The 26882-nt window shown below is 39.6% G+C and overlaps 1 protein-coding gene and 1 long non-coding RNA gene across 2 annotated transcripts in view; both read left to right on the top strand.

Annotated features, from left to right (window-relative positions):
* Nucleotides 1-26882, top strand: part of LOC306801114 — a 212035-nt gene that overhangs the window by 58453 nt on the left and 126700 nt on the right. The gene's annotated exons all lie outside the window — the stretch shown is intronic.
* The window catches only part of EFCAB6 (EF-hand calcium binding domain 6), a gene marked incomplete at both ends in the record, with an annotated part of 89100 nt that overhangs the window by 9724 nt on the left and 52494 nt on the right, over nucleotides 1-26882 (top strand). Inside the window, 2 exon segments of the mRNA XM_079303078.1 lie at nucleotides 21693-21773; nucleotides 21777-21841. Of these exon segments, the coding sequence (XP_079159204.1) occupies nucleotides 21693-21773; nucleotides 21777-21841 (146 nt within the window).

The following is a 26882-nucleotide window of genomic DNA, read 5'->3' as shown; positions in this document are numbered from 1 at the left end:
TCTTTTGTCAGAATGGTTTGAAGTTGAAATGAAATGTGCAAGGCATCCGTGATTGTACCTTTATTGTAAGGAAGAGATGAGCATAAGAAAAAAATTGTCCCTCATAAAACTGCAGCAAAGATGTAAATAACAAAAAGCTACATTTTGCTATCATGCTTTTTGTAAACAAAGCTTCTTTTGAAGGCAGTTATGTTTTGTTTAAGAGCAGATCCTAAGCTTGGAAAAAACATAAATGCCAATGAACTAGCCCTAGAGTTAAATTTGTGTTCAAAACCTCCTCTGATTCAAGTAGAAGATAAACAAATGTTCATAGCTATGACAGAATTTGGCTCATCATGAATCCAAAAGAAACATCAGGCCAAATCTAAGAGAGACAGAGGTGTCTTAAGTAAAATAAATCATCCCTGTACACTACTGCCCTGCCAGGTACATCACTCTGCATTGCTGGTTGTGCTTTCAGTGGGAAAAGAGCTGACATTTGCTGAAACACAAACCAGACCCCTGATGCAGACAATGAGTTTTGACCCCACTGCTACATGGCATCCCTACCCAAAGCTCAGCAACTGAATAAAGTCTCTAAATTGTACAGGGCAATGATCTTCTCTCTGTTGTCTGAAGTGAGAGTGCTGCTGCCATGGAACACAGCTGGGCACTCAAAATTTTTTAACTTTTGGAACTTAAGTGTGTATTTCAACTTGCTGTTTAGTCTGTAGTATCATAAAGAGAAACCCTGGAATCTTTAATTATTTACTATTGTGTTTGGCTATCTATTGCTTTCAAAGTTGTGGACCTATCAATAACTGCTTTACATTTGCATTTATAGGAAATTATATTATACATTGATATATTTATAGAAATGAACTGATTTATATTGAGTTCTCAAAAAAAAAAAAAGTTATTTTGCCAAAGTTAGGAGTACCTAAAGGGCTGCCTAATTCATTTTATAGCTATATCTGTGAGCTCTGTCCCAGATCCAAAATTTTTTCTCCTGGGACATTGGACTGATCTTACTTCAAAACACGGTTGACAAAGAAGATGAACTGGAAACAGAAAGCATTTCAGATGCTTGATGTTGGTCAGATTTTGACAGTCTCAAAGGGTGAGTTCAGGAGGTGTTGAAGCCTTTCTCTTCTGTGTGGCAGAAGTGAAATGTGATGCTGTGCTGGCAGGGCCACATCATGTCATTGCTGTTTAATTGTTTAGAGGCTGTCTCTGTTTATGTCAAGAACAAAATTTCAACTGGCAGCAGGTTTCCAGACCAGCAATATCAAAAAGGTGTAAGAAACAATCAAAACCTATTCAAGTGAAAGTTTAGGAAAACTTGCAAAAGTAATGTGACCTAAATTTGACAAGTGGAATGTTTGCATCATATTTGCTTGTGTAATGTGTCTCTATGTGAAAGAGTTGCGGTTTGCCAGCAGATTTTTTTTTTTTATTATTTCAGGGAAGATCTCACAGCTTAAATTCATATACATGCAGTGTTATGAATATGCATAGATTAGGTTGTGAACTCTGAGTCAGAGACCAGCTGGTTTTTGTCTGCACAGAGAGCTTCTCTGCTCACTTTTGGAATTTGTCACCTTATAAACCACATCAGATTGGACTTGAAGGAGCACTGGGTGTTTATGTGATATCATAGCTGAGGCCTATCAAAAACAGAGGAGGATTCTGATGCACAGTCAGTACCAGCATTATTGTACACTTCCATTTCTGTCCTGAACGTGGAAGTGAAATTTTTTTTTTTTTTTCCTGAACTACTTGACTCTCTTTTGTTTGTTTGTTTAATTTAGGTGAACTGATCTGTTACATTTGCATTTTAAACTAATCAGTCTGTAATGAGTTAAACCCATTTCAGCTGAGGTTGGTGTTGATTTCCTTGCTAATACTAAATTATCATTAGGAGGACACGTTTCCTCCTGAAATACTTTAAGAGTGTTTTGGTAGAAGAGAAGGATATATCAGTGAGATTGATGAGAATGAGAATGCTTTCATATAAACACATGAAAGTTCATAGAGCTAAAGCTTTGAAAAAAATTTATCTTGCATGATGGAAAGTCTTGTAGGTTGTAAGTTTTTGAGAGGGATTTACCAATATTAAATTAATGCACTGCCTAATTCTGGACAAATTATTGAGAAGTAGCAATGTTAATATACAAAATACAACCAAAAAAATTTGAGCCTTTGGGACTAACCAGTCTGCTCTCTAAAGAAACAATGGAAAGTTGTGTGTGGAAAAAGTTGTAACTGATTGATTTTGATTTTAATTCTGATTGGAAAACATGCCACTCAGCTTGGCATGAAGTGAAATGTGGAAGATAAGCCAAGGGACCCACTGATGGAAAGGTTTGTTTAATACTTTTGTAATAAATAACTCACATTCATCTTCATTTCATGTAATTTTTCATTAAAAAGTTGTGAAGACACCAGCTGTGTGTGAACTGGGGTTAAATTTGGATTCTTCCTTCAGTGAAGTAAAATGGAAAGTAAAGTTATATTCTGAATGAAAATAAAAACCCTGATCACATCTGCACTGTCACAGTAACTTTCTAAGTGATCACATCTGCACTTTCACAGTAACTTTCACTCCTCCAATGAAATATAAAGGGTGAAATTCTGCAAGAGGATCTGCAGGGAAATTCCTTTTCCTTAATTTTGTCCTTTGAGTTTTTGTGATCTGGCCTTCAATAAGGGGTCACCTCAAAAAATATTCTGTAAATTCTGATCCAACTTTGTTCCCAGCAAGTGCAAAAGCTACGAAAACTCTCAGACAAAGGGAGAATGAGGTAGTGTAATGCTGAGGATACAAAAATGGGATTAGGACTTTGAAAGGAAGCAGGAGGAAGAAGAGGAGCAGCAAAAGAAAAGAAGAAAAAAGGGAGTTACCTAAGCCACTTTCTCCCAGAGAGGCAGGGGAGCTTAAAAAATCTAATTAATTAGTGAAAACTAATTAAATAACAAATGACAGAACTTTCCTGGAATAAAAGGCTAATCTTTTCTTTATTACATCCAATATAATAACATGTAAAGCTTTTTGTACGCTTGGGGTTGGATCTTCTTCCAGTGCTCAAGGAGAATATGTGTGACTTGCTCTTCAACTCATTAAATGTGGAGAGTAAGGATCACACTTAGGCAATCTTGTCTTTGGCCTGCTGGTTTTTTAGGGAACTTCTCTGGGGCTGCCTGCTCTGTACAGGAGCTGAAATCCCTGCCCTGGGGTTTGCTCGAGCTGCCAGGCTCAGATTGGTGAGATTTCCACGGGAGGGCAGTGCAGGTGCTGTTTTCCAGGAGTGGAATTTCCAGGGCAAAATTTTCAGAGATGCTCTGTGTTTAAAGCTCAAGCAATCCTGCTAAATTCAGAGGCTGAATTGACAGCAGTGCTTGGCTTCTAGGACTTCACCCCCAGAAAGAGATCCGACTAAAATTGCACAAGGATTTTCAGAAGTGGTTAGTTAAGGCTGAGAGGATGTGCAGAGGGATCAATTTGGCACCTGTAGAAGCTGCCTGCAAAAGTAAACTTGGCTGGTAGCTGACTCTGAAAATGACCTGGGATGGTTCTTGATGCAAATCAACAGGGTGAGGAAAAAAAAAGCAAAAGCAAGGTGATGTATTTTCATCTTTTAGAAGATTTTAAAACTTGCTGATGACAAATGGATTGGAGGTGTGTGCTGGGGAGAAAGGGAGGAGAAAACATGATTGCTCTCTGAAGAACACTGAGCAGAGCAGAGGGAAGAACTTGTGCTATAATTTCTTGACCCTGGGACTCATGAGTATGCTGTACTTCCAAAGGTCAGATCAAACTGCAGGTCACCTTTTGTTTTCTGTATGGCAGCCAAAAAAAATCCTTGAAGAGAAGTTATTTTACACTGTCATCACATCTGTGTTCAAGGAGCAATGGCCACATTTCTCAGGGACTCAGATTTGTGGTGACTTTCTCCAAGAGCAAAGCAGAGCTGTAAAGAGCAGCCACAAAAAAAAAAAAAAAAAAAAAAAAAAAAAAAAAAAAAAAAAGGCAGGATCAAGCAATTTTTTTCCATTTGTAGTCATTCACATGCTAAATCAAAACTCCCCCATTGATGTTCTTACAGTGGCCCACGGTACTGTGGAGCGCTTGTGCTTTATGTCCATCCATGGCTTGTGGTTTATGTTCACCTAGTCCTTTTTGTTTTATTTATTTTCAGGTTAAGCAGCCACAGCTGCCAAACAATGACATTAAGTCAGCTGGAATCACTGCCCAAGGAGAAAGTGTGCTGGCCAGGGTAAAACAGAAGCCACATGCAGGGGTAGCAATTAATTTCAGATAAATAGATGGTGTTCTTGATGTACTGATATCAATTTAGTAACAAGTTTTAAAGGATGTTGCCCTGTTGTTGAATCATGGAGATCTATTAATACTTGTGTGGTTAGCAGTTTGTTGTTGTTGTTGGGGTACTTTTTATTCAGCTCAAGGAATATTTTAAAAGGCTCTTTAATCTCCACTGTAAATCCCCTTTTAGCATCAAAACCCTAAGAACTCTCCTCTTTCAAGAGATCTTGCTACAAATCTCTGGTGCAGGAGTGACATGGTCCCACTGTGATTTTATTTCATTATGTGCTTGTGTCTTGAGCAAAGACATTTGACTTTTTTAAGAGACTAGATTCTCCATGGCAGCACAACTTCTGTAATTGCCCAGCCCTTTGCAAGGCTTGTGTAAAACATACTCTCACATCACAAGAATGGTGTTTTAGGCATTTTGTTCTCTTTTTACACAGAAGTATCCAGATACTTATATCTCAACACAAATTTGAGCAGCACAAACCCTCTTTTATCAACCTTATAAAAGGAGAAAATGGCTGTGTGACTGTGGGAAATCTGTATTTTTATTACTCTATCTTTGCACAAACTGAGTCATGAAAATTTGTTTATAAACATCATGATGTTTTAGTATGTTTGGGCATTTGCAAGTTTACCTAATGCCACATATCACTATCATTAGCTACTAAATAATAGCTATTATTTACCAGGACACAAAAAAGTATTCCATGCCTTTCACTGTGACAGTCTGTTAGCTCTACCCTAAAACTGCTCATAGAAGAAGGAATACATTAAACATAACCTGATGTAAATTCCTGGGAAAATCCAACCTCCTGCTGTGTTTGGCATGGACTTGGCCTGTAATTTGGGAGAAGGAAATAAAATCTTTCTGATTTCACAGCTGTTATTGCACCTCAGGGCTGCAGTTGTATTTGCAACCCATTTGCTTCTCTTCCACTGAGTAGGACATCTGAATATATCCTCACCCTAGCCTGAATAAAATATTAACATATAGCAAGGCTGTTAGGACAGATTGTATCCAAGACAATCTTTTCTTGCTCTAGAAAAGCCTATCAATCATAACTTGCTATAGTTGTTAATAATGCCATAGCTTTTATCCATTTGGCTGTATGCACCTAGCTGAAGAGCAACATTTACATTTTCATGTTCAGTGTTTCCTATCACAAAAGAAACTGCTGAAATCCTTTTGTTTTTGTTACAGAATTTATGAATTGAAAATATCCTCCAAAGTTCTAATTAGAGCTGTATTTATTTTACAAGGTCCTGTGGTATTTTTTAACAGCATTGTGAAACAGAGCTGTTACATGTATTTTAGTACATTAACAGAAAGAATTATTAACTGAAGGCAAGGTTACTGCTGCCTGTGTGTCCCAAGAACAATTCAGCTAAAGAAATAAATATATATGCAAGGTGTATAGATGCATGATGTACACAAAACAAGTGGATGTGGTGCTTTGCTGTAATTTGTGCTCAGTTGAAGGCTGGAGTTGAGGATCCTGGAAGTCTTTTTCAATCTTAATGGTTCTATGATTCACTGACCAGGCTGTCAAGACTCCAAAAGTAGGGACAGGATTTGTTTCCCACTTGCAAAAGGATGTGGCAGCATAGAAAGGAGACTCTATTTTCATGACATGGTGCTCCTGAATATTAAAAAATATTTAAAAAGCTCCCAACTTTGTTCAAAAAAAGATTGCAACTTGCAACAGTTTGGTTTTGTTTTTTTTAATGGCAGCACTAAGACTCTCCTGAATGAGTCAGTCCCTACCAATTATCATCTCCTTAAGAAAATAATCCATCCACTGTGAAAAAGAAAGTTTGTCAGAGTGCAAAGATGGCTCTGTACTGCATGTGCACATCCATTTTCTGTGGAAGTCCTTCACTCAGAGCTGTCTGGTGGGACTGAGAATATTCTATCAGCCAGATTCAGACCCCAACTGTTTCTGTTTAAAGATTACTGAGGTACTGTGATTGATTCACATTTACAATCAGGCTGTTTGTGTAAAGAAGAAAGTAAAGAGGAGTGGAAATTGATTTATTTTGCATGCTCATTGCACAAATTTCAAGGTCTCTAAAAATTATTACTGGATTGTAGAGGACTATCAATATGAAACAAGCATCACACCCCTACATTCCACTCCCTCCCTCTACTTTTATCTCCCCTCCCCCATTAATTTTTGATTTTATGTTTATGAGGATCTGAAAATAGTCTAATTCTTTTCTATCTGGTTTGGGCCTATCTTTACCAGCTGGTAAATAGGAAATGTTCACTGTAGGAAGCCAATACTCTGCAGAGTGTAAACAGATGGAATCAATATAAAGTGACAAGTTAGACTGTGCTACTGAGAATACAGAGCCAAAACTAAGAGCATAACAGTCACGATACTTATTTTGTTCCAATTCATTTGGTACTGAATAGCACTTCATATATGCACAGCTGTGTCCTTCCATTTTTTACTTTCTTTCTTCTGGTTTGATGATGACAATTTCAAAGAAAAACTTTAATTAAAGATTTTACACAGAATGGCCCAAAGTAGAATATAGAGAAAATGAGCACTGATGTGTTTATAGCACAGAGAAGAATATTTTTCAGGCATTTATTTCCTTTCTTTCCTTCTAACAAAACAAACAAAATCTGATGGATGTATCTCCCTGCATGTAACATGCTGGATTGGTAGATCTTTGCAGATTGAAATCTTCCCTTTGGCAACATGGGCCTCTCAGACCTTCCCCATCATCCCCTTTCTTCCTGCAGTACCTGGTGCAGCAGGCTGCCAGGAAGGGCAGGAAATCTGAGTGTTCATCCCTGCAAGGAAGTGCTGGCTGAAGGGAAGGGCACAGTCAGACACAGAGGCTGCTGCAAAATGCTCTAGGCTGTACTGGGACAGCCTGGAAGCAGAGTGACAGAGGGTCTGCCTTCTCCTGCCCTCAGGTGCCTCTCCTACACTCTTGAGAAGGAGTTTTGGGGAGCTTCAGGGACAGTTCATGGGCCACTGAGCTTCCCAGCTGTGCTGTGCCACAGGGTTTGCCTTGAAAGCACCTCTGAGCTCTAGTCCTTCTGCTAGAGACACTACCAGGTGTTACATTACAGGTTTTCTTTACTCATGTATGCATTTTTTACATATTCTCACAAAAATGGAAGAACTCAGCATGTTTTACCACTCTATCCTCAACTTATCCTTTGCAGCTTATTTCCTGATGCTGCCATTAAATTTTTTGCCATTTTCACTTTCTTGGCAGATAAGAACCCCAGATTTCCCATATGTTGTTTATTAGGGTGGCTGTATGGTTCTAATGAGGGGCAGCAGCCACAAGTCTGAACACAGATTTTGCCTCTGATCCTCGTGTCAAGGGTGAGCAGCTTTTGTTTCCTTCAGAAGAACCACCCAGCCTCCTCTGTGTGCCCTACAAGGCCAGACTCAGCTGCTGAGGAAAATGCCAAGTGGTTGGCATACCTGTGTGGGTGACAAAAGGAATTCCAGTGATTTGTGGCAGGAAATCATCTCACAATCACAGTGTTCAGAAGGGAGTGCCTGGAATTTCCCCCCCACCCCCTTGGGATGCCTGCAGGTGATCTGCTTTCACTGGATATCCTGCATGCTCCTGAAGAACAAGGAAATATTTAAAATATTAACTGTCTTCCCTCTTCCCTGAGTGTTTTACATGCATAAAAGCTGCTGAAGTGCAGTCACTGCTGGGGTGGGAAGCAGCAGCCAGCTGGCACGTGTGGGTGACAACAGAGCACGTTGTGCCAAAGACACTGTGGCAGGGCCTTGTGGCTGCTGGAAGTGTGTGATATCAGCAACACTCCAGAGGAAAAACAGGAGAGTGCTTCCAGTGGCTCTGCTGGAAGATTCTGATAGCATTAACTGCTGGGTTCATGGCCTTTCTAACCTGTAAGGACAAATGGTGGCATCAAAACCTGCCAGGCATCACAGCATCCAAACCTGGGCTTCACTCATTAAATAATATATTTTTGGTGAAATCTGATTGCAGGGAGAAAGGAATGGAGATTTCTGTGTTTCATGAAAAGGTTGGATTTGTGGTGGAAACATTTTGCCAGTTGTGGCAAGGAAGGGAAATCCCTACACTGGTGAAATCGAATCCTGTTTTTGAGTTTCAATTTCTTTTGTATTTTATATCCATAGGAACTATAAATTCCTATAGAGTTTTAAGAAAATACTTTTTAAATGAATACAATATATCTTTCTGTCTTCATGTCTATAGCCAGATAACTTTGTTTCCTCCCACCCTGCTTTGGCAGGCAGAGTTGCCAAGGAGTAGTCAAATCTGCCTGACTTACAGCTTCTTACTTTGGGCAACCTTTGCCTCTCTCAGGGGTGGTTGTAGCCACAAACAGATCTATTCCAGAATAGAAATGTTCTGCAGTGGGAGGACTGGGCTTGAAACGTTGACTGGACTCAGATTGTTGACTCTTTTGGTGAAAAAAACCCCAAAATGTGGAATCTTTGCTCCACTGAAGTCACTTCTCTGTGATCAGGATTCCCTACAAGGACTCTCCTCCTCCCTACTCCTAAAAGAAGCACTGCAGAGCAGATACAGCCAAGCTGAGTTTAATTGTCTCAGGCAGCCACACTCAAATGAGTGAGTGAGGAGCAGTGGCAGGATTTTTATTATTGCTGCTGCTATGTGAGCCAGAGGGAACACAGCCTGACTCAATTCCCCAGTTGCTTCTGCAGGGAAAAAAAAAAAAAAAAAAAAAACCACAAAAAACCAGTTAAAAAGTGATATTTTTAAACAAGGCTTTATTCTTGCAAGCTGAACAATTCAACACAGAACAGAGTAAGTGTGGGAGATTTCCTATACTACTTTCATTGTCAGTTCTCAGTTTTTAGGTTTCCTCTAAGGTTCAGGCTGTTGAAATGTTTAACAGACCTGGAGAAGGCAGAGTTGCTAGAATGCAAACGTATTTATCCTTTTGTCCTGTGTGGTTGTTCTTGCAACCTCTTATTGATTTGAGGAATTTTTGCAAAAATTTTTTGCAAAAAAAATAATTTTGCTACATATAGAAAAAATAATTCACTGATATTTTGGAGTTCATTGATATTTTGGAAATGTATACCTGCCTAGATCTTTTGTTCCCAGCAAACCTCCAGATTTTAGTATTGAAGGAAAAACATCCTCTGCCTACCATTTAAAATATATGAACCTGAAATTCATATTATTTCTTTGCCTAAAATAGTCTTGAAGTTTACTGGTGCCATTTGAAGAGAAATTTGCCTCAGAACACTAAGTCAATGAAAAATAGTCATTTTTCATGGGGAGTTATTGCAACATTTCCTACTGTGCCAGGGAAGGTTGTGCTGTATTTCTATTCACTGGAATCACCTGTAATTTGCGGATTGCAGAGAAAGTGCAAAACATTATCAGGTGCTGCAGAACTTTTGGCTGCAGCCAGGCAGGATGGATAGAGGGGAACAGCTTGAGATGAGCTGGTTTAGGATGAAGGGCTTGGAATTTGAAAGTAAAGAAACTGTGATTTTTCTGTCAGAGCAAAAATAACAAGAAATGCTGAGGCCTTTGTGGTCTTCTGAGTGACAGTGGCTGCAGGCTGCAGCAGCAGGGTAATTTGATAGTTTATCTTCTGTATGCAAGTTGCAGCCTTCAGCCTTTCTCTGACTAATGGATGCAACAGTATGCAAGGATAAATGTGTGGGTAATTCATTCCAGAGGCAGGAGTCCCTGCATCTGAATTCATCCCAATCACCTTGAGTTTCAGGATGGAGGTTAGGACACTGGAGAGGTGGTGTGTGACTGCCCTTGCCTGTAGCCCCACTGAGTGGCTTTGGGGGTGGATGCTCCTGGCCTCAAATCCAGGACGAGTTTTGGGAGTCTGCATGGTGATGTTTGTGCCTCCTCCACTCTGAAAGCTGCACAGAAGAGATAGGGAGAGCCCCAGAGGCTCTTCCAGAGGAAGAAGTAGTGAAAAGAAAAAAGAATTTTCCTTACTCTGCTTATAAGAGGTGTTATGACAGCCTTTTGCTTTACCCCTTCAATTTCTTAGTCTGACACAGGATACATGAATTTATTTTTTAAAAACATTGTTCAGCAGAATCAATATATCAGGAAGACAGTATGTGTGTGCAGGACACACCCACAGGAGCTAAGACCCTTTTGCAGCTGATTTGGAGTTGTTTTCTGAATGAGAAATTGGCTCCCCCTCCTGCTGATATCAGTGAGTGGAGAGAGCCAGAAGCTACTGCTCATCACAGGGAAAAAGATCCTGATAACCAGGTGACAAGTGAAACCCTGCCTTTGGAAAGGGAAGCATCTCTTATCAGATGTGTTTCATGCCTTTGCTGAATTCCTGCAAGAGGCGAATATGACTGAGTTTTTCCCCCTGGAGTGGAGGAATGCTGTTATTTAAACACTGTGGTACCATTGCACATCTTCACATCCTGTGCAGCTTGAGGCAGAGAATGAGAAATGTCAAATCACAGATCCTGGGATGTTCTTCCTCTCACTTTAGCACAGTTCTCATGTGAAATGATCTGGTGAAATGAAAACCCACAGAGTTTTGAATCACTGAATCTCAGGAGGTTTAACCAGATCAGGTGCTGGTGCTGCAGCTGGGTCAGGACAAGTCCTGGGATCAATCCAGGCTGGGGATGAGCAGAGGGAGCAGCCCCGGCAGAAGGACTGGGGGGTGCTGTGGGTGAGAGCTGGCCCTGCCCCAAGCCAGAGCCCAGGGCAGCAGGGGAGGGGGGATTCTGCCCCTCTGCCCTGCTCTGCTGAGACCCCCCTGCAGGGCTGCACCGAGCCTGGGACAGCACAGGAAGGACAAGGAGCTGCTGGAGCCAGGGGACACCAAGGGATCAGAGGGATGGAGCAGCTCTGCTGGGAGGAAAGGCTGAGGGAACTGGGATTGTTCAGCATGGGGAGGAGAAACTTTGGGGTGACCTCACTGTGGCCTTGCAGTGCCTGAAGGGAGCCACAGGAAAGATGGAGAGAGACTCTTGATAAGAACCTGGAGTGACAGGACAAGGGGCAATGGCTTCACACTGACAGAGAGCAGGGTTAGATTGGATATTGGTAAGGAATTGTTCCCTGGCAATGTTCCAGGCCAGGCTGGATGGGGCTCTGAGCAACCTGGGCTAGTGGAAGGTGTCCCTGCCCATGGCAGGGGGTGTGGAATGGGATGGGCTTCAAAGTCTCTTCCAACTCAAACCATTCCCTGATTCTTTGATCTCTTGGAGTGAGTCCAGAGGAGGCACCAAGTGGAGCTGGGCCATGGAGACAGGCTGGGAAAATTGGAGTTTGAGAAAATTTGAGAAGAGAAGGTTCTAGGGAAGTTCTTACGGTACCACATTTCAGTACCTAAAGAGGCCTGTAAGTAAATGGAAACAGACTCTTTGGCAGGATTGGTTGCAATAGGACAAAGGGTAATGGTTTTAAATGACAAGAGAGGAGAATCAGACTTGATTTAAGGAAGAAATTTTTCATGCTGAGGGTGGTGCAACACTGGCACAGATTGCCCAGAGCAGTGGTGGATGCCATCCTTGGAAACATTCAGTGTCAGGTTGGATGTGGCTCTGGGCAACTTGCATTGGTAAAATATGCCCCTGTTCATTACAGGGGCATTGGACTGGATGAGCTTTAAAAGCCCTGTCCAACTATTGTATGACTCCATGATCCTACACACTCTGTTTCCAATGAATGTTCAGTGTCTTATGATTTCAAAATGACTTTCTGTGGATTTTGGAGTCTGTGATATCCACCAGGAAGTACCACCTACCCGAGATGCTCTTTCAGGGACCTGAAAGATAACAAAGCAAATTAGGATGGTGTTTTATTGTTTGAGTTTTCAATTTTAAATTTTTTTTTGTTTGCATATTAATTTAATTGTGAGAGACTACCAAAGTATTTTTTCTCTTTTCATATTGCCTGGCTACAGCATTTCACTGTGTGTATTTTTTTCTGGTTGGGGTGCTTTACACAATTAGTTATCAACAAAACCATTTAAATAATTTGGTAAAGGCAATTACAGAGCAGAAGCAATAGTCTTCTAAAGCAGGCAATCAAAAAACAAAAATGTTGCTTTATTTGGCAATAAACCTTATGTTTGGCATTGCAATCTGAAAGGTAATAAATTTATAAAAATGTTGCTACATCCCATAAGTGCTGAATGATAAAAAAGAACACAATTTTCATTTGCAGGATTTAAAGCTCTAAAGTGAAGTTTTATCAGAAAAACTTCTGAAGCTTAACAGATGAAAATAATGGTCCTGAGTCACTTTTCTATGAAACACCAGGATACCAGACACAACACAGAGATAAAATGTAACCTTAATTTTCTTACTGATGGAAAATCACACAAGTAACTTTAGAGGAAGCCTACTAAATTTGAGAGTGTTCAAATATACCCAAGTTATATCTGAATTTCTTCTCGTGGATGAACCATAAAGCAAATTAAAGTGTATTTTTTCTCAAAACACAAATTGTGAGACAGTTAATAGTATGTTTAAAGGAGGATATTACCGCCCAAATCAAAGAAATAAAGTGTTCTGGTTTTTTTCAAAGTGCCATTAAAATCATGGCTCAAATTCACTTCTGTGATGAAAATTTTGCTCAGGTCCAGTTAAATCTCAAGGACAAGATAAAACAGATGAGTGTGCTCTGCCCCTCTGTCTGCACATTTGTTAATGCAAAAAGCTGAATGCTCTGTAATCATCATGCCCAAAAAGAACTCTGTTGACTGATTTTGTCTGTGTCATAGTTGGGGAGAGGTGGGCAAGTAAAGAACTTCCAATCTAAATGGCTTCTGCTATTTCAAATATATTCATGTGTTGCCCTGAATTCCTGCAATTTTAAGTATATCCATGTCTCCCCCTAAATTCCTGTTGTATTGGGCAAGGACAATATTTTTTTTTTTTTGCTTTTTGAGAACTTTATTGAGTCTCTCAAGTGCTCCAAAAATCTGTACTGGTGACAGTAGCAATAATGGCAGTGAAACTGGGGAAATCCAATGTGAACAGCAAAACATCTGGAAATTCCCATGGAATATCTGGGTTCTCCAGATTTTCATGTCTGGAATTCCTTGACAAAAATCAGCAACCCTTAGGCTTCTAAGGAGTTTATTTAGCACATCCAGAGCAGATAAGCAGGGAGGCCAAGGAGATGCCAATGGTCTTTGCTTCCCACTCAGCTCCCATCCTCAAGAACAAGGTTGGAATGCCATATTCCAAAGCCAGCAGGGCAAAAATCTTGGGTTCTTCTATTTTTGAGGTTTCTGTGGATGTAAGGAGCCTCAGCTTCAAAGCTGTGTGTCCATGGACATTCCAGGATATTGCCTGCTCAGCTGGCTGCCAGGCTGTGTGATATGATTGTTCCTTGGGACAGTGCACCTCTCACATCATGGACCTGTGGCTGTGATTTTGAGAGAAAATGCATCTTATTTGATAGGGCTTGTGCTCCTGCTGATCTTCAGGTTTCCAATTTTGAGTTATAGTATGATATAATCCATTTTAAATTCTCCTTGATGCATTGATCTGTTATTAAAAAAACCCAAACAGACAAACCCAAACCAAGTCCCATCCTTTGGACCAAGTTCTGCCACCAACCTTCCTCCTGCTGTCCCTTCACAGTGTGGTCTTCTGAACTGATTTCTGCTTTTTTGGACTCTGCAGCTGTTTCTGATTCAAGCCAGAGCCTGCCAAATATTTGCCTTGTATTGATTAACATGTATTTTTTTTTCACAATCCTGTTATGGTTGCTCTGGGCCATGGTGTCGAGTCTCTCAATTAATTTTAATGGACTTTGGATCAGTCCTGTAATTATTAAGAGGGTTTTTCTGACAATATCTTGACCTGAGGCATGGCTCATACACATCTTTTGGGCTGAGAAAATATGCTATGTAGTATAGGGAAAATATTAATTTTTAGAGATGTGTTCTGGATCCACAATGTCAGCCAAAGATCCCTGTTTGTACTCATAGCATTTCTTTCAGATGAGTCAGACCAAGGCCAGAGAGATGGAGCAATTGTTTTGCCTTACCAAAATATTTTTTTTTAAAAAATTTCTGGAAAAACCCCAAAAGTCTCACAGTTCTGAAAGCCAGATTTGTCTAGAAAGCAGTGAATCCTTTATGGATGGACCTCCCATCTAAAGATTTACTTGATTATGTGGAAAATTTAATTTTCCCTAAGACTAAATCAACTTTTAGTGTTTCAGAGTTGGGCTTGGTCAATTCAGGAAAATTATTCAGGTTTCACATCAGGGCCTTGCCTCATTCTCCATTTTTATGGGGAAAAGCCACCATCTGATGAAGTATCTTCATCCAGATATATATACACACTTACCTACTTCCTTAACATTCCAGTGATATCCTGAATTTATGGCCATACAAACCTTCATTATTAGACACAGGACCAGAACCATAGAAACAAAAAACACCCCAATTCTTCTTATATGTGATAACTGGGTTTAGTTTAAAATCAGAGGAAGAAAAAGGATACGGCAGCAATTTTTAAATATTGAACTTAAAAGCTTTTTCTTAAAAGTCACATGCTCAAGATGAAGCTGTCCCTAGGCACCTTTAATGTTCTCATGTGGCAGTTATGCAGCAAATAACTCAAGGTTATTTTCTTTGGCAGCAATTTCAGAGCAAATCTTTGTGTAAAGAATGATTTCTTTACCTTGAACAATGGGCTGGGTTCATAAAAAGTATAATGGGTACATTTGTTTGTTTTTCAATTTTAACAATTAGGAGTATCTGTATAGGTGTAAAAACAGGATGTAGGAAAATAATGAATAGTCGTACTTATAATTAGCATATTTTGATACTTAGAAAACTAGAAGCCATTTCTATGCTTATTAAATGTGCATTGTCAGCTTCCATGTTTTTGAAATTGCTACCTAAAAAATAATCTCAGATGGAGTGTTGCTTAAGTAATATACATTGAAGTTAAAAGCAAATCCAGAATTTAAAATGTGTAGAACAATACTTGTGCAAGTCTTATCAGCACTGAGGTAGCTTTTAGGAAAAACTTGTTCAAAGATGTGAAAATAGTGTCCAAATTCAAGCAGGTATAGAACATAAACAGGTACTGGAATGTCTTTTTTCAGATTATAACCTGTGAAATGGTTTAGGTTAAGCAAGTAGAGAAACCATAGAAATAAACAGGCAGGAAATAATAGAAATAATGACAGGAAGAGCAAGGCCATCCAAAAGCTAATTTGAAGTACCCAGGGCTTGTTACCCTTCCTAGTAAGTGAAAAGATAACAGTATATCCAGACAGCAAGCAGATGAGAACAATAATTTTGAGTTTCTTGGTTTTCCTCCTTCTCACTATAGAGAAGGATGAAAGTGACTGCCATGTCCAGAGCCAGTATTTGGGAATACTTTACTTAGTCAATAAATCTGTGAAAGCAAACCAATCATTGCCATGTTTAGAAGCAAGAATTTGGGGGTTTAATTATGATCTCTTCATACTCCCAGATGAAAGCAATAAGAATTCTATTGACTTTATAATGAAAACAGGCTCTGACCCATTTTTAATGGCTGCTGCCAAAACCAGCTCAATCTTCCTTCATTACAGGTCCCAGTTGTACCATGCCTTTCTTCAGGGATTTGATTCATGGTATGCAGAGCATGGTGGTGATCCTGACCTAGCCACGGGATCCTGTACAAGAAACAGGAGCATAAAGAACAGAGGGCAAAAGTACAATTTTGAACCAGTCATTCCTTCTGTGATTTGGTAATCAAGTGGGATTCTCTTTCCAGCCAAGGTATTTATGGGTACATAATAAACCATTTGGTTCAAAGCAGCAGGAATTGAAGGAATGAACCAGCAGAAAGTTCCTGGGTGAAGGAATTTTACTGTTTTCATGGGACAATCCCCATGGGAAAGGTCACAAATGGAGGATCCTGACTGAAGAGCATTCCTATTTTGTAGTAAGGCCATGATTTGTGAATGTATCTCTTTATGTTTTAGCTTGGGCTTATTTCAGTGGATCAAAAAGTAAATTGTGATCAGGAGAGAGTTTCAGGCACTCCAAAAATGTACCAGAGTATCATTCCTGATGCTAAGATTTACTATTTACCTGATCTTTCTCAAGGCATTGACATGGTAAAATCAAAGTTTCCACCAACAAATAATCCAATCACAAATGATTTTGAAGTATGCCTTTGATTTTGGCTGTAGGCATGAAAACTTTGTTCAAAGTGGAGCTGAATCTCTCCATTTTATTTTATATGTTTCCACCATTTTTCACATACATCTGTATGTATTTCCATATGTATGACTCCCAGGTAACACAATCTTAATCCCTTTAAACTTTCCTTGAAAATTAATTCTCAGATAGTTCTCAGCCTCTAGCACAAAAGAGAAGTCTTGAGGGGAAATAGGATGTGGGGGGAATTTCAGGGGAAAAGCAGTAAAGTCCTCTATGAATTATGCAAAGACCCGCATTTTACCTGCATCAGAAACAAGTGTGTCACAAACAGAAGAGCCCTGTGGGTTGGCCACAATTATATTTTTATTAAATTAATTAATTGCAATTTATTGTTACAAATTTTAATTGCTTACAATTAATTTAATTGTTACTAATGGGAAACTGAGGCAAGAGGCAAGTAAATAACTTCTCAAGTTTATTAAGTAAATTTAATGTTGCAAAGATGAATTCCTGTCTTTCAGTACCCCAAAAAAGCAATGGAATTTTGAAGATCTTAGCAACTAAATATACCTTTGTGCTTTGCCAAACAACCCAAAGAACAGAGAAGAAAACAGGGTATGTCAGTGCAGGTCTCTTTTCCTGTCCCAAATGGAATTTGGCAATTGATTAACCAGGGTCTCTTCTCACTACCACCTAAATAGTTCCAGAAACTGCAAGTGGAATTCTCCTGCCTCTTCCTGAACCCCATGTTGATGCAATTAATGGGTTATATATGAGTGGTATTTGTTTTAGGTTTTTTTTTTCCTATGATCTTGGCCTCTGCTCTGAGGGATTTGTAAAGGGTTAATGTCCCAAAGGCGTCCAGAAAAAGCCTGGAAAAAATAGAACTTTTATTTTCATCTTTTGGTGACAGTCAAGAGCAGAACACAGCTTCACATCAGCTGCTATCATTCCCAGAATATTGGAAAACTGTGCAAAAAAACCAACCCCAAAGCACCATAATTGTGATTCAAGGGGTGGTGTGAATCCTTTAGAGCTTAATGTTAGCAGACAATCTGTTTAACCTTTGAGAAGGGAGTTTAAGAGGTGTCTGCATCATCTGCTGTAGCATCTCCAGTAGATAAATTCAAATTAAAAAGTAAGGCAATCAATTCTTCTCGGAACAAATTCATCAGGACTAACTAGACATATTTTTGTAAGACATGTTTAATCAAACACAAGATTTATTGTATTTAGAGACTAATTATGGGGCTAAATGCAAAAAAAAAAAAAAAAAATCAAGAGAAAAGTTAGTTGCCTGTGATGCACAAGATGTGCTAATGGTGCCATTTTAGCTGTAGACTTTATGGATCCTCTTTATGTGGCAGAATTCTAATTTTCAGTTTAAAAACTACATCTTTCTAGGTTCCTTGCTTAGTAACATAAATAATGAGCTTGAGTCACAGCAGTGTTTTCTGAACAACTTTCCATTCTTAAAGGTGCATGCAGCAACTTCACTCCCAATCAAGGGAAATGTCCAAAAAGTAAATGCTACAATCAAGCTGTAAAAGTTAATATCATGTGGAAATGAGTTCTAACTGCAAGTGAGGTTTCCATTTAATCCAAATGAAGCTGCAAATTTTCTTCTGCATATTTTACTGTATCTTCACATGCTTGTTTTCGTGTATATTTCTTAGTTTAGACCAATGTTTATAACAAGTACACAAAATAAGCCATTTTTAAGTGTTTTTCTGCAACTTGTTGAGACCCTTCAAAACCACTAAAACATAAATTAGTAGTCTTAAAATGTATAATTAGGGCTAAAAAGTAAACAATAAATCAGCTTCTGCATAGTGCTAAATCAGGAGAAAAAGAGCTGAAAAACAGAATACCAAGATTAAAAACCCCAAAATAAAGGTGGGAGGGGATGTTCTAGACAGCAACTAATCATTGTACCCAAAAAGCTCCTACAAGGCACACAAACAGCATAGAAGCACCAATCAAAAAATGCATGATCACATAAACAGTAGTCTTAAAATGTCCAAAAGTCCTGTTTCTCCTGCAACTTTTCAGGGATTTGAGGGAGGATGACTTGCCAGTAGCTCCCTGGTCCTTCTTCTTGCCCTGAGGTAACATTTGTTCTCTCCCAGTCCCCAGACACCTCTCCTGTGCCAGGATTTGGAGTGACCTAGCGTGGTGTCCAGCAGTTCCCCCAGTAATTGTGGATGGATTCCACCAGTGACCATGGACTTGTAGCTGTCAGGTTCGCCTGGATGTTCCCTAAACCAACCCTCCCTGACCAAGGGAAAGTCAACAGGCATGTTTATTATCAAAGATCATTCAGGACACTGCCTTCCATTTTCTGAAAATATGCCTCTAGTGATGGATCATTCTGGAAACATACAGAGGAGGAGAGGAAGTTATTTTCTAGTGGTACCTTCTGATATTAAATCTCATAAAGTTGCCTGTTAAGCTTGTGGGAGCCCAGGGTGTACCCCTGGCCTCCTTGGGAGTCTCAAAACTCCCCTGTCAAGGATCTCAAAGACCTGTGAGACCCTGGTGTCACAGGTGCTGAATTCTGACCCCTGGGGGAAGTTGTCAGCACAAAGAGAACGGAAAAAAGCTGCCAAAATTAGTGAAGTGTAAATTAGATTGTTAGAATGTAGATAAATAGGTTTTTTTTGAATGTTTATGATAAGGGACACGTGGCCAAGATGGAGAATTTGGGGGGTGGACACCTTTTCCTCCTTCTTCTCCATGTCATCCATGTTGGGTGACACGTTGGCACTCTTGGATTGGTTGGGGTCAGGGCTGGGCCATTTAATAAAATTGTATTGTATTGGGAAAATTTTGTAAACATGTAATATGTAGTACTAACTATATAAGATAAGCCCTGCCTTCACCAGGCAGATTCCACCATGGATGCCAGGCTGAGCAGACCTTGCTGGCCAGGCAAAATGTCCCAGAGATATGAAACAATAAACAATCCTTGGAAAAAAAGAAAACCACCTCCGGCAATCTCTCTTCGGCTGCTTCAGAGAAAACCAGGGTTTGAGCCACCTTCATGTCCCTCTGGGGTGATCTCGGGGCAAAGGAGAAACCTCAGACTGGGACAAAGCTAGCTGTATTAAGTTTTGAAATAAAACAAATATAGAGATTAATTTGCATAATTTTGAACTACTGATCAAGTTTGAAATACAAGAAAGTTGAGTTTCAGGTTTGGTTTAGCCTGTTTGTAAACAAAGATATATCCAGTTAACAAAAGCTGTCCCAAAGAGTCAGATAGCTTTATTTCTTTGAAGCTGACAAAGCTCTGGAATTTACTAAGACAGTTTCCTTAACAGCACTAATCTACCAGAAAATAAAAGGGAAGCAGCAGTAGTATAAAAGTTTTTTTCTGCAGTTTTCACCAGCAAAACCTTTCCTCCAGTCCCCACCAGGTGCATGTTGCATGCCAGAGTGCAGTCTGGTTAAAGTGAGAGGGCACCCACAGAAAGGGCAAGGGAATGCCACTCACACCCTGCAATATTTTGGCAGACAGCAAAGCTGAGCCAGGCATCACAGGAAAATAAAATAAAATAAAGCTTTGAGGCCTGGTAATTATACCCACTTATTTTATGAACCAATTCCATGCATAGGATTCCTTGTTCGAGTTTACAGCCTGTTAACAAAAGCAGCAGTTCTGTTTTATTTTGTGTGTTTCAGTCTTGCTTAGATTCATGTAAGTATTGGAACACCAAATCCTTGGACTAACACAAAATGAAAGTGGATCAAAACTGTTTCAAGATGTGAAGTGCTAGATCACTCTGTCAGATTAAGTTCCTTAATGACTTTGAGTAACAACTCGTGTCAGTCTGACAATTATTTTCTGAAATAAATTATGAGCAGATAGGTGCTATTGCAGAAACACATTTTTTAAGTGTGGTGGCAAGCTTAGAATAGAGAGAATAGAATAGATATGGCAAACAACCTCTACACATGCCCTTGGATGTGAATTTAACAGAAGGGGTTGTGAAGTATGATGGTGGAACATAACTGTGTTCTACCTGCTTCATGGGAAGGGGAAAAGAAACAGAGTTTTCCCACATTCAATAATTTGCCATTATGTCATGAAAGTCCTGACTCTCCAAGAGAGGCTGAATCAGGAATATTCTGCTACAGGTTCTGTAAATGGGTTTTCTCAACCTCAAAAATGCAGGATAGCAGGGGAAAACAAGGCTACAGGGACTTCCACAACTTCACCCTTTTTCTCCTCATCCATCTTGGTTGGAGCAGGGTGCTAATAATGCCAGGGTGAGGGTTTGATCCCTGAATGGGTCTGTGTTCCTATAAGAGTTGGATTCAGTGATCCTTGGGGGCCCTTCCAGCTCAGAGTATTTTGTGAGATCTTTGACAGGACTGGAAGCACAGTGCACCTCACCTTTCAAGCCCTCCCAGTGCTGGATGTTTATTTTGGGCTTTCTCAGATTTCCCTATCCTACATCTTCACCCTGCAAATTCAGCAGTTTTGAATGATCAATAATCAGCTGAGAAGCAGATGGGGTATTTGTCAAAAAATGGTGGAGAGAGGAAAGTCTCAGGGATGCTCTCAGTATTCAACAGCCCAATGTGAGCTAACATTTCAGAAAAACAGAACAGTCTTCCTATTGTTTCATGAACATTTTTAAAATCTGTAGCAAGTCAACTTTCAGGCATTTTACAAGTCCCATAAGCAAAAAAAAAAAACAAAAAAACAAAAAAAAACAACAAAAAAACCCCCAAACCAACCAAACAAAAAAAAAAAAAATCACTAGCAATAACCCATGAATTAAAATAAGAAGCAACCAAAGAAGTGTGTGATATGTTTGAACATCTCTTTTAACTATTCCATATCTTCTAACATTGTCCAGTATTAATTGTGCTAATGACCCATTTTAATAATGAGAATTTTCATGCTAGGTTATGCCATGGATGGCTTTAAGGTTACATTAAGATAGGTGTTATCAAGCACACTGATCCACAAAGTATTTTTAGCTCTGAATTTTGAAGCAGACTTATTATTTGAGAATCTTGTCTGACTTGTCATTTGAGAGCATGTGATTGGGAATACTGTTCTGTAGTGAGCTTATTAATTAAACATCTGACCACCAGAGCATGCCAGGGTAACCTATTTGATCAGTTCCCAATGAAGAGCATTTGAAAAGGTCTTGTAAAAAATGCACCACTGTTTTAAAAGCTTCATGAACTTGGATTTTCTAAACAAAACACTATAAATTATGTTCATTACAGCTGTGTTCAGCCTATCAGGACATTGAAAAAGCCTTCAGAGAAATTGATGTCAGTCAGAGTGGATTTGTGTCTTTGGATTACTAGAAGTCAGTCATAAATGGCTTTATATTTCCTTTGCCAAATGAAATTTTTCAAGAGCTAATGAATAGGTAAGAATCATACTATTTTCTTAGGGGACATTTTTAGCACTGCTGTCTTATAACTTTATTATTGCTTCCTGTGACTACCATCATTAATTCATCTTACTTGTGCCTGTGTTGCAGTATGTATGGCACAGTATGCAAAAACTGATAAAGCAGGGTAAAAAACCAATTTTTTTTCCTTGCAGTGAGATATGTAGGTTTAATGGAGTAGAAGTTTTAAGTTACTGCTTTCTAATTCTATTTGCTCACTAATTTGTATTTAATTTCCTAAAGCAAGAATTACTTTCTTGCATTCAAATGACTATTTGGTGGTGTGGGATGGTGTAAATTTGCTGGAATAGCAGCTTCAAGACTGTTTGCACCGTACTGGCATGGTGACAGTGTGGCTCTACAAGCCTCTCCATTTCAAATATGAGGGTGTGGCAAGGAAAAGCAAGAAAGAAGTGAAACTAAAGTGAATAAATGAACTTATGGTGAAAGCTTGCATTTCTGCACCGTCACTTGCTGGAAAAGACAACTGAAGGGGCATTTCTGTGCTGTATAACAAAGCAACTTCACACCTGGCAATTCAAACTTAAGCCAAAAAGAGGCAAAAATCTTTTGAAGTTAGGTTCTGAAATTGTAAATTTATATTGAGGCTTCTTTGAAGACTGATAAATCATGCCAGCTACTGAAATCAAGTCAATGTGCTATTTGATTTCAGCCAGGCATCTTTGTAGCACTATGAACAAAACCCAAATCACCTTATGGGCAGAATAGTGTACCGAATAAAAACAGATAGGAAGCACTTCACAGCCCAGCTTCAAGGATTCAGCAGAGATTTTGGGTCACAGGACATTTGGGTCACATGACATCACATTTAGGTCACATCCAAAATATGATTTCTTGAATAGGATCACTGTCATACACTGACTATCTTCCTAAATTAGTATCTTCCTTTTAAAAGCCAAAATATCATAGGAATGATTTTTTTTTTTGTGGCTTTTGGTTAAAGCTAGTCCAGTATCTCTCATGATTAATCTCTTGTACTCAGAAACCAAAAGCTGTGAGAAGAAAACTGACAGAATAGACTTTATACTTGTTGGCAACAGTGCTGAGGGCATATGGCCAGTCAAGGAGAAAGGGAGAACAACTTAACTCTTACACAGCAGTTTTACCCCAAAATATTGCTTTAAATCTTACCCAGGCACCCAAATCAAACAGTGTGAGGAGGTCAGTAAGCAGATCAAGAATTACTGCCTAATGATTCCATAACTCACAGTTTATCCATCTAACCTGTTGAAAGGATGGGATTGCCCACATACATAACAAGTTGGGGTTTTTTTTTCTGTCTATGCACTAGTCAGCTGCACAGAGCTCAGTGCAGATATACATTTTGCAGCAGCAGGTGCTGTATGAGAGTGTCATCTGCAGTAACCATATTGCTTTGTGCATTCAGCAGATAAATCTGATTTGCTTCTAATCATTCACAGTGGGATATAACAATGACTGACTATTACTTTGTGAAAAAATTGCTATTGTGGAGGAGTTTTTTTTGTTTTTTTTTTTTCAATTAATATCACTTGTTAGTTTAACTCTTCAAGTAAATCTTACTCTTAAGGGCAGCTGCATAATGGAAAGATTTCTGCCTGTATTTTTCTGCTGGAGCTTTATTCTAGCATTGAAAAATATAGTGACATTTTAATGATGCTGTAAAAAGAAATGTTCAAGCCTATGCATACCGTGTCTCCTAGGCGGTATTTCTCAGATAATACAATTCAAAAGCTCCACCAGGTGATTGGAACAACAGCAAAAGCTCTTCCTCATAATCTAATTTTAATAATGAACTAGCTTAATAGTACTTGATAATAAATGTAAAAGCAATTAATGGGCCAGGGACATGATTTCAAGGTTTTTAAGATTTTATATCTATAATATGACATTTGTTGTGCCAAAGATCTGTTTGTAAGAAATAATACATGAGAGCATTTAATAGTTGTTTGAGGTATTTACATCTCATGGGCTCCTGATATAAAATTCAGGGCCACTTGAAGTGGATTCAATTTGCCTGGAAACTTCAGCTACAATTTTATCCTTGCCTGGTTTAGGACCTGATCACCCACACGATTTTCTCTGTGTGTCTCCTCTGCAGCATAATCAAGCACATCCAAGGCACCATTGAGGTGTTCTTCACTCAAAGAACATCACTCATCTGAGCCCTGAATTCTCTGCATTCCATCACTTCTGCTCTTCCAATTTCTTTCATTTTGAAATAAAACATCATCACTTGAGGCTGTGCAAAGGGCTGCATAAACTGAAGGAATTCATTTCACAAATCTTTCAGCATTCCCATGTGGGAAACGCTGAGGTTGTGTCTTTGAGCTTTGGATTTGTCCCTTCATGAGTGACGAGTGTGAGTGAAGGGTTTTCTTGACATGAGCTGGGAGCAAATCATACCTGACCAATGTGAAGGGTTTGCCAGCAGAGAACCTCACTTCTAAGAGTCTTTTCTCATGGTTTCCAGGATTTTTAATTGGCGACTTTTATTTGTGATATGAGGTAAATCATTATTCTCAGTTGGTCAGGACTTTGATGAATACAGTATCAGTGAAAAACACAAAGACAGTTTTCAGCAGCAGAAGTAGTTTTTGTGTTACCCTCATGCTTCATTTCTTTGATTTATGATTTGTATAAAAGTATCAGATGCTAAGGCACGATGATTAAAAATGTCTGAATTCCTAGTATTTTGTAAAGGACCGGTATGGGATGAAATATCACATTGTATTGCCAGCTATCCATGCTGTTATGGCTCTAATCAGTCAATTCTCTTGGAAATATATTCTTCTCAACTGGTATGTATCCATAAGCATACTTCCAAAAAGCTATACCATGCAGAATTATTCTTACTACTTTTGTAATTGTGTTGGTTTCCCGTGCTACGGAGGAAGGGTGGATTCGCCTCAGGGAAGGCTCCAGGAAGCTGGGGAGTGGGAGGGACTCTCCCGTCTCTAGGGGCTACTGAGACCAATCAGAGAGCAGATTCGGTGATGGACAGCTCTGGAAACCAATGAAAAGTTATTTTGCTTTCACAAATCACATTGGATTGAGTTTGCTGCTCTCTTCCAGTTTCCGGCTGCCGGCGGTGAGGCGGCTCTGGCCGGGGCAGCCCGGCCCGCCACCCTCGGCCCCTGCATTCCACAGAAGTCAGCGGAATGAAGAGAAAGTTCCTGATGGGAAGAGATTGAAAAGATGCAACTGATAAGTAGCTGAAAACCTTTTTTGTGGTGCTATGAGGGGATTGTGACTTCACTAAAATTCCTTTAAACTGTGAAATATACTTGGGGAGGATGTGTGCTTGAGAAGAAGACTTTTTGCCTTGGGGAAATGGAGCTGTCTGTTTTGGGACTGGAATATGAACAGAGACACTCGATAGAGAAGGAGATGAAGAGAATTTTGTTTTTCAGCAGCCTGCCTTTAAAAGTGGTACCCCATGTGTGCATCATAACCCATAACACAGCACTGGAAGAACTGTGGGATTGAGAGGAAAATTCATTGTTCTGTAGGTCCCCGGCAGATGCAGACTGTGAAGGTGAAGACACCCCCAAGCTTAAACTAAAAAAAGGAACTTTTCTCTCTTAAGTGAACTGAACTGATTATTTGGGTGGATAACTGACTGAAGTATTCTCTGTATGTTGTTGGGAAGAAATGTGGAATGAAGGGAGGAGAGAATAATCTAGAAATCTTATTCTGAATTCTTTTTTTTTTTGTTATTAATAAATTTCTTCTTGTATCTTTTTAAGTTTTGAGTCCGCCTTGTCTCTACTCCTGGGTCCTGTCTCTAAAAGAAATTAAGTCTTTTTAAATTGGCAAACCCAAGCCACACTGTGACAGCAATTTAGCTGGCCTCCTACAGTAGATAAAGTGCTGGATTTTCCCTCAAAAAAAAAAAAAAAAAGCACATTTTTATCTGGCCCTACAGTGGAGCAATATTTCTATTCCTCAATATTTCTACCTATAGCACCTAAATAATGCACTTACTGCCTTTCTAGCACTGCAAGTGCTCCACAATCCACTTCTCAACCTGCAATATGTGACAAAACCACTTCACCCTGTGGGCTGATCAATGGCACCACAGATCAAAGTGAGAAATTCCAGACCTTCACACATGCCCACTGCTGTTTCTTCCTGAGCTCCCTCCAGCTCTGCCAGGATTTTGGCAGCTGCCACTGCTGAATCTGAGAGGCAACTGGAGGATTACAGAGCAAGGAGGTGGAAGTGGAAGGGTCTGCTGCTCTGATTGACACAGCTTTGGCTGTGTCATTTTTGGTTGCTCATTTTCAGTGCAGAATTGCTCTCTACAGTGTGATTTCAGGGATTGAGCAGCCCATAGACTTCTGAGTGTGAAGAGATCTCAGCTGGGGGCTCAAAATAACTGTTGTTATCTTGGCCTTAATTTTAAAAATAATCTGTTATTTCATACTGTTTGTTTCATATTCATTTATCCAAGGCAATAATCAGACATGAAATATCTATCCTTCCCACAGCTTTTTTTGAATAACCAATTCCTCAACAGTATTGTTGGCAAAGCCATTCCCTGCAGGGAATGAAATTGCTCCCCTGGTGAAATTTGACTGCCAGCACTGCCTCTGTCTTCATTTATCTGGAGTCTTTGGTGCTTGGCCCTTCCCAGACCCTGATTTGGGCTCTGGGCAGTGGAAGATGCTCAGCCCCTGAGCTGTAGGGTGTCTGCTGCTCACAGGCAGCACCCCTGCAAAAAGTCAGGTTCCCTCCACACCCTGTGGGGTCAGGTTGCAGTTGACCAAAGCCTGGATGCTGTGATTCTTCTAACCTGTGTTGCTAAGCTTTGTTGGCTGCTTAGGCTGAGCTTAGCAAACTGGGCACTCCAAAAACAGGAGGGTTTTTTGTAAAAGATTCTGGAAGCTTGGTGTACCTCTGGTAGATTTTTAGTTTTGTCCTTTGCATCCTGGATTAGCAAATGTTCTTAATACCATCTACCACCATTTTAAGGAGCATTAGGAGTTTTAAAAGCTTTTCTGAGATGATGTAG

The sequence above is a fragment of the Erithacus rubecula genome, assembly GCF_903797595.1.
Source record: "Erithacus rubecula genome assembly, chromosome: 4".
In the NCBI taxonomy this organism is placed as follows: domain Eukaryota; kingdom Metazoa; phylum Chordata; class Aves; order Passeriformes; family Muscicapidae; genus Erithacus; species Erithacus rubecula.
Note: the sequence above shows the minus strand (reverse complement) of the source record. Positions and strands in the feature narration are given on the sequence as shown.